This window comes from Poecilia latipinna, unplaced genomic scaffold (genome assembly GCF_001443285.1).
Source record: "Poecilia latipinna isolate Pla-1442-1.1 unplaced genomic scaffold, P_latipinna-1.0 Scaffold406, whole genome shotgun sequence".
Taxonomy (NCBI): domain Eukaryota; kingdom Metazoa; phylum Chordata; class Actinopteri; order Cyprinodontiformes; family Poeciliidae; genus Poecilia; species Poecilia latipinna.
This window is the reverse complement of record NW_015113022.1, coordinates 334,720-343,499: the sequence shown is the minus strand read 5'-3', so window position 1 is coordinate 343,499 and position 8,780 is coordinate 334,720. Positions and strand designations below refer to the sequence as shown.

Sequence of the window (8,780 nt, the reverse complement as noted above, 5' to 3'; positions counted from 1 at the left end):
TTATGTCTTATGTGATGTCACCAGTGGCATGTGCACACAGATTATTGTTATTGTTTAATATCTTTATTAAACTATAGCTTACAATTGCTAAAGAATTAAACCAACCACCCATGATTGTTCTTTAGGCACAACACACCATGAATAGTAAGTTCAACAATGAACTGCCTTAGTGGAAAAGTCTGAAAAGTAGTTTTTCTTATCAAAAGAATGGTATACAGCAAAATCGCTCATAAAACCGTATCCAAAAACTTGATCAGAGTGAGTGCTCTTTATAATTTTTTTTTATCTGAGCTCTGGAGTGTCCCACGTGCGCCCGCCCCATTGGTGACGCTCTCCATTCCATGCGTCCCATTGGTCAGAATGGACGTCAGTCGGGGGATTATCCGTGTTGGAGTAGGTTTCTGGTCGTCTGCGGGGATGTGCTGATTGTGAACGGGCTTGTTTTAAAGCCGCCCAGCAGAAAACGTATAGCTCCACGGTAGGAGCTGCGGGGAGCTGGAGCTGAGCTTTGTTTTTTTCTCTCTCCCTCCATCCCTCCTCGGAAGCTTTTTTAAATCCAAAACGTCCTGGTCGAGAGGAATGTAGCACCAGTTTTACCTGAGACTGTGGATACCTTTGCGTTTCAGCGCACCAAGCTCCTTTATTTTTTATTTTATTTTATTTTATTTTGTTGGAGAAATAAGATAACTCCTGCTGGTGCGTACAATTGAAAATAAATAGGGTTATGTAGGGACAGTTTCCTGGAACTGCTGTTGTACATGTTGCAATTGTATTTTCCATCATTGCGGAGGCAGTAGAAGTAGTAGTATTGGCTCCCTCCCTCCTGCTTCACATCTTTTTCCTCTTTTCTCCGCTGGTTCCGAGTTGTTGTTTTTTTTTTTGTTTCTTTGGTGTTCGTGGATTAGTAGAAGATGGGACTACCCGCTCTGGAGTTTAGTGACTGCTACCTGGACAGCCCGCAGTTCAGGGACAGGCTCAAGTCCCACGAACTGGAGCTGGACAAAACCAACAAGTTCATCAAGGAGCTGATTAAAGACGGCAAAGCGCTGATCCAGGCTCTGAAATGTAAGTAAAGCTGGACAGGTGTATGTGTGCAATTTGAACGGGACTGATGGAAACGGCTGATTTAAAACAAAGACGCAAACAAAAACACATCTCCATAAGGTGCCTGACACCGTGTAAGTGATTTATAAACAAACATGCTTGAGTGTCCTGTAACTGTGGTAAAAATCCTTGAAATATTTATTTATTTTGCAGTGTATTAATCCAGTCTTTAATAGGAGAACATCAATTAGAAGGAGAAGAAAAAAACAGCATAGAATTGCTTAAAAAAGAAGAAAACGACCTTTGGCACCGTTATTCCCAGCAATTTATCAGCTCATATAACATAGCATAAAGTTAGAGCTAGCTACAGGCTGATATGAGATCTCCATGGTAATTTCTTGTAATGTATACTGAAATATAAAGCAACATGGAATATTTGCTTTTTGTTAAAGGGACAATATTATGTAAAATCCACTTTTTTGAGCTTTACATCATGTTGTAATGTGATTCCCTCATCAAAAACTCCTCCTTGATTTTTTCATGCATATTTGAGAAATCCTTTAATCTCCCATAACAACCATTAAGTTGTACAAAACGTCTAGGTGGACCTAGCTCCGCCTTTGAAGCACAATGCCTCCTTGGTGCTGCAGTTTCCAAACTTCCCCCGCTTAACTCCTTCAGACTAGCCAGCAGCAATTAGCTAACACCCGGTGGAACTGCAGGTCACCTGAGCTCATTACACAATCATCAGTGTGTGCATGTATGCACAAATGGAAATTCCTGATCTCATGTAAAGCATCTTCGAGTGTCCTGCTAAAAGCGCAATATGAGTCTGATTTCATTTGATTTAGATACCTGCTTGTATATTATAGCCATTTGCCATTATACTTTTAGAATAACACAGGTAAAACAAGCTAGTATTAGTCGGTTAATTAGTCAGGCTATCTGCTCACATAGCTAGCCTGCAGTCTGCTGCTTAACAATTATCCCGCTTGTATCTTATTAATCGTTTTAAAACAGTGTTGACTTAATAAAAGTGATGGACACCATGACTGTCCATGCCACATGTGCAACATCTAACTTCATAACTGTTTCTGACAAGGTTTTCATGTTTACATTTCTGATGCTAACATAGAAATGGATTTGTCCTTGCATCAGATTCAAGTAACCATTTAGCACTTTAATTACATTTCCTGGCTGATATAAAACTTGGTGATGCTACTACATACTCACATTAACAGTTCAAACTTTATGTATTTTCAAAGTTATATTATGCTACATAAGCCATAAAGCAGATTTTTAGGGTTTTTACACATCAACACATCAATTGTGCCAATGAGTTTGTTCCTGTATGTGTTACTGATGAAGGACATAACAGGAACAGTTGAGATCAGGCTGATTTGACAGTGCACACAGTGCATAGTGTGCTCTCAAGCTGTCAGCACGTTTGTCCCTATCGGCTTGTATTATTACGGGGCATTCAGGGAGAGTGTTTGCTTTCATCCAAACTGTTGAGTGCTGGCATTTATGTTGGTATGCTGACGGCTGTGCTGTCCGCTTTATGCTGATAAAAGCTGATTGCTGAAATAATGTTGAATATCATTTACAAAAACTTCACGTTTTAATTTTCAGGAAAATCCCATCATGATTTTTTCATTTCTACTGTGCTTGTTTTGATGTTTGTTTATAAGTTGATAACTCAGCGACTGGTGAGGAAGAACTGAAGATAAAACAGTTTTTACTATAACATTCACTATAACATTAATATTTGAATAAATACAAATGTCCCCTATTTGAATTGTGAGCCTGAAATTCAGTCACGGCTTTTATTTTTATTTAACATGATGTGTTGTATAAAATGTAATACTTTACACTAATTACTTTGTAAAAACATTATCTCTATTAATATGAACAATTTCTTTACTATGCACTACTTTCATCAATTCATTATCTAATAACAACATATTGATCATTTAGTGTTTTCTGTGTTTTGTTTTTAATGCCCTTTACTGTGCCTTTTTCCTAGAAGGCCTTTTTCAGAGTCACAGTTTACAGGATCTACTTTCAGTTTATCTAATTCCACTACAATGGCGACCTGTCCAGGGTGACCCCGCCTCTTGCCCCAAATGTTTGCTGGAGATGAGCACCAGCACCCCTCCCGACCCCGCTAGGGACAAGGGTGTACAGAAAATGAATGGATGGATGGATTCTCTTTACATCATATTCTTTTAGCACTTAAGAAAATGAGCTAACAGCATGAATTGTGCCTCCGGGACAGATCGTGCAGTGACATTCCCACACAGAACTGCTGCTGCTACTAGCTTTATGAGGTTAATACAACTAGCAGCTAGTGCTTTACTGCCTCCTTGTTTGCATTATTTGAAATTTATTTGAAATATTATGAAAAAAATTACTGTGAAGGCCTTGTTTTTTCGGAGTGACCAAATCCTAGAATTTCACTAGTGTCAGGAAATCACATTTAAAATCACATTAAAAATGTTATGTTCTCTGTTTTATGCCAATTAATGTTACTCATCTGTTTGCTCTAAGTCAGCTGGATTTACTTTACAGTGGATTTTTTTTTTTTTTTGGAAAGACTGTGAGGATAATGAGAGACTGGAACCAGGGACTGTTTTCTCATGCAATATGTTGCCAGAGAACTGTTGGCAAGACTCATAAAGTTCATTAGAGAAAGTCCTGGGGTGGAAATGAAGTTTCCAAAATTCCTGCTTGCACAGCAAAAATAATTTGACACACAAATGACATTTTGACCTTGCAAGTGGTTCATGATATATCTTCAAGTTCACATTACTTTTCTCCTGTTAATTTAATAAAAGAAACAACTGGAGTAATGGTAAGTTGCTTTGCACCAGAAAGAATCTGAGTCTAGAGTCTTAGACTCAGAATGGACTAGCCCAACACCATACACTGCACAACCAACATAACTATATATTTATTTTGTCCAGATCACTTTTAAAATTGTGATCTGGATTTTAGATCTCAGTAGTTGCTTCCTCATTAAATAAAGTAACATAAAAATTCTCAGACTCAAGTCATTTTTAAGTTGCAAAAGTTCCAAAAAACTTCATATTCAGCTTAGATTCCAAGACCCAGTTCTTGACTTAAACTCAAAATTTGGGACTTGAGCCTCATGAACCAACTGTAGCTCAGCAATGAGGTGTGCATCAGACTACAGAAGGCCTTTTTTGGTGATTAGAGTCTTGGACTTGTAAGACTTGTAAACAATGCTATAGTTGAGATTCAGTAAATGGAAATCTTGCCTCTATCTTTCTTTCTTTATGGGCTACTTGAACTTTTAACCCCTGTTACATCAGCAACAGCTGTGCCATGCTATGTTAAAGTAGCATGAATGCTCTGCCACTACCAATCTTCTCAGTTTAGTTTGCAGCTATTAAAAACCATACTGGTTTTGTACCAGAAGACTGGACCTCACAAAGGATGATCTGATTTCTGGAGGTCTTTGTGCCTGCTGCAAGATGTTGCAGCCAGTCTTTGATTTATTACACCTCCACCTCCTCTGCCACTGAGCAGATATATGGAAAGTCCTTAAAGTTTAAATAGTGAGGGACTGTTTCTTGTATCTATGAAGGCTTTCACTTGTGTTTTTATTCTGAATTAAACATTGATAAAATGAAACCGGCTTTCTGTTACCATGAAACATAGTACTTCTGCTTTATATTCAATTGCTTCTGTCTGTAGCTTGATTTTTGTTAAGGACAAAACATTTTGTAAGGACAAACTGTTGTAGATATTTTGAATTGGAGCAGAAACCATAGAAGTATATTATAAAACTTTTTATAGACTTGTACCTCTAGAGGAAATTACAAAGTAAACTGTTTTCTAGAAGAGAGAAAAATAATGTTGTTAAAAAGCCAGTAAAAGCTAAGCTTTTACGGCGATGGTGCTGCCTCTTGGGTTTTGTTGCCAAAGATGATTGCAGATAAGTATCAAGTATGGTGAGAAACATATGAAACTTCTTTAGAAGCAGTTTTGACAAGTCATTACACATAAGTGTGACTTTTTGAATGCAGCACAATTTCACACATTCATCCACTGCATAGCAAGTTTGTAGCAGCTCCATCCTGTTTCTGTGGGTTGAACTGGTTGCCTTACTGTTGCAGCTACAGAGAGTAGCATGTCAGAAGTTGTCAGCACACAAACTCAAGCTACAGGGCTTCTCTTGATGAAATATTTTTTAAACATACAAAAATGTAAATAACATAAATTTTTACATGTATAAAATACTTTTGTATTAATATATACTTGCATGTCCGTGTGCTGACAGATTGTCATTTTAAGGCAGACACAGCCTGTCATTATGGAGGCTGTAAACATGTGTAGTTCACTACTCCACCTCTAACATGACACGACTTAATCGGCCAAATAAACCCTAATTACCAGCCTGACATTCTGATGCCTTGCTGGAAACAAGATACTTAGTTTTATGTGACCCAGACTCTTAAGGTTGGCATGTTTTCAGTCTGTCAGAAAGCATCTCTCAGACTATTTTTCTTTCATGAAAGATTTTTGTTGTTAATATATTGATATTAGCAACATTCTTGAAATTGACTTTTTATCTTGCAAAATAACCTATTCTGACTGAAATGTGGATTTTTTAAGCATTTGTTTTATACAAAAATCTAAATTTTTATGTCAAATACTGGCAGAAATGTGTTTATAGAAATGCAGGTTTCACTGTGTTTAGCCATGAGGATAAATGCAAAGAAAAACAGCAGTGTTCCTCCATGCTAACAAATATTTGGCAGAAGTTTGTTGGACCAACAAATAGTGCTGGAAGTGGTCAAGATGTACAGATGCCAAAAGCTTGAAGTCATTGCCTTTCTCCTGTTTATTTTGAACAACAAACTAATAAAAAAATCACATTTTGGATTATATTTACTCATGGGGAAAAGAGATTGTACAGGCTGAACATTTTGAGACAACAGTTCCCTCAACCTACGGTTCCACAGTAAGACTGACCTGATGTGGGGCTTGATCCTATAAAGCCCATGCTTTGCCCAGGCATGTGCCGTGTGCTTTGGCACTGGTTTAAGAACATCTTCCCACCCATCATCATCATCTTCATGGTGGTACTGCTTTGAAGCATTTACTTTGACATCAAACAGAACCTTAAAGTGCTCATAACCTCACAAACAAGCTGCTGGATAACTGAGGACTTGCGTGTAAAAGTCCTAGGGAAGGAGAGGTGGAAATTCCCTGAAACACACCGCTGTGCTGCAAGTCTCTCTGATTCTTTGCTTTTTTTCTGTAACTCTGTCTTTACATATCTGTAGCCACCCACGCTGTTGTTGGTGAGTTGTAGGAAAAGGCAATGGCAGTCATTCAGTGGCTCAGCTGTCAACTAGACTGATAAACGAGGGTCATAGACACACAAACACAAAACACCATAACTAATTCTCTAGCAGAGCTTGAGTGAACCTCCTTTTAAAATGTTCAGAGCAAAGGCGGAGTATGTGCTGCTGGGCTAAGGAAGAAAAAGTGTCGCTGGGAAAGGAAAGAAGAAGAGAGGGTGTTGTTGTCATTCATGCTGTTTATGGAGGAGATCTGAGTGGAGATATCTAGGTTATGGATCCGAGCGAAGCAATGAAAAGAATGGGGGCAGAAAATTGAGCTGTGGTATCCGAAAACTGAACTTGTCACACTGGAGAATAACGTCCATCTTTTGGCTTTTTGTACATATTCATCATTTTGTCTGCAGTTTTGCTGCAGATGTGCCCAGATCTGGATGAAGAGAATGAGTTTATATTCATTCTTTTGTTCTTTTCAGAGATATATAAATTGCATCACAGTGGGGGTTGGGGGTCTTGCTGTGGTTGTTAGGTAGAATATAAGAGAGGGAAATTAGGGCATGACTTGCCTCAGCTCTTTTGCTTTTGTTGTCTCGCTTTTTGTTGCAGTAGATTCTCAGTCATGGTTTGAAACGCGTGCAGCGACACGCCCTGCATTTTTTTCATTCAGTCCTCTTAATGCAGGATTCTCAGTCATATTGACACACTTTTATTTGAGTGGCTAATTCTGAGTCTAACAAAAGTTTAACACAACAACCATTTTCAAAGAGCGAGGAACCCATATCACATTCTTCTCACTAAAAACAGACTAAAACATTTCACTAGACAAAGAAAATGAAAATGAATCAACCTTCAAAGTTGTTTGCCTTTATTTTAATAAGGCAGATTTGCAAAAAAAAACTTTAATGTTTTAGATTTACTGAGACAAAGATATTCCTGTTTGGTTTGCTTGACTAAAATTCTGCATGTTTAGTTAAGTTTTGAGGCAGGGGAATAAAACCCCAATGCTCTTTAAATTTAAATAACAAAAAAGTGAACATTCGTGGCAATTTACCCGCATGGCAACATGTTTTGACAGCAAAACAAAGCATCCTATAATTGTGAAGTTGACTGAAAAATGCATGTTTCTCAATATATTATTGAAAATCTAAATCTAAAAAATGTGCTGTGCATTAGTACTCAATCAAGCCTTTTAATATTTACTGAACTCAATCAGTCTGACTGATCATAAAGCTGAAATATTACCTATCAAGTTGCCATTTCAGTTAGAGTTTGGCTTTCTCAAACATTGCCACATTGCTGCCCATTGCTCCCTTTAAGTTTAGAAATAAAAATAATTTGATTGGAAACAAATCTACTCTATCAACATCTAATGCATGCTAGAAAGTACTTTGATATTAAATTCCCCCATTGGAGATGCCTAAGTTATCAAATGCACCAAACCGCCCAATCTGACTTATAAAGTACGTGGAAACAGAGATTAAATACTGATAAAGCTCATCACCAAAGAGCTCCAGCCAACGTCATTACTGACACTTTGATATCGACTATCTGACTCCAGCTGGACTAGGCCTGATAAATATTTTAGCGGTGAGGCTATTAGTTGCACTGCCCAGCAATCACACAGCGACTCCAGCCTTCAGTTCTTTGTGGCTTTATGTTTGTTTTCTCCCATGAGAACAGTTTATTTCACTCATGTATAATCCCTGGTAAATCCAGTTCTGTTTGTGACAGAAGCTCGGTTGTTCAGTGCACAAAATAATATATATGTGTGTTTTTTTCCAAGGTTGCAGTTAAGACAAACATGGTGATGATTAGTGGAACTGAAAAGGGAAGTGGAAAAGAAGCAGAGTTAGTATGCTCATAGCTCTGGTATTAAACAAGCTGTTATTAAGATTTCAGACATCATGCAAACTTAAATCAGGAAGTGAGATTGTGACATCATCTCTAAACTTGAAGCATGCCTGGCACTTATAGTAAGCTGATTGCAGAACTGTAAGCAGGAGCTTCACATGCACACTTTCAGTGCAGCAGCGCATCTGCTTCGCTAAAGTAACACTTAGGTTCGTGGGGTACTTCTGATATACACAGTAATGACTCTCCTAATGATTATTAACCAATAAAGCTGGAGTTTCCTGTCAAAGTTAGTTTCAAGCTGAAATAAAACTTTATTTGTCAAGGTGGACTCGTTAAGGCTCTTAAACTTTAATGTCACCCTGTTTAATATGGATATGGGAACTGGAACACAACTCATAGGCTCACAATTAGTCAGAACCCTGCAAGATTAATAATTAAATGTATGTTCATTTAACTAAGAAGGTATTTTCCAATAGATAACACGAATCAAAATCAGATTTACTGGCAAAGACTGTGTGCACAAACAACAAGTTTGACTTTTGCTTACAG

The 8,780-nt window shown here is 37.8% G+C and overlaps 1 protein-coding gene across 1 annotated transcript in view; it reads left to right on the top strand.

The window, feature by feature from the left end:
• The first annotated feature begins 911 nt into the window (after positions 1-911).
• Positions 912-8,780, top strand: part of LOC106950537 (rho GTPase-activating protein 26-like) — an 85,290-nt gene continuing 77,421 nt past the window's right edge. The window contains exon 1 of the mRNA XM_015037461.1: positions 912-1,065. Coding sequence (XP_014892947.1) covers positions 912-1,065 — 154 coding nt within the window. The remainder of the gene's footprint in view (positions 1,066-8,780) is intronic.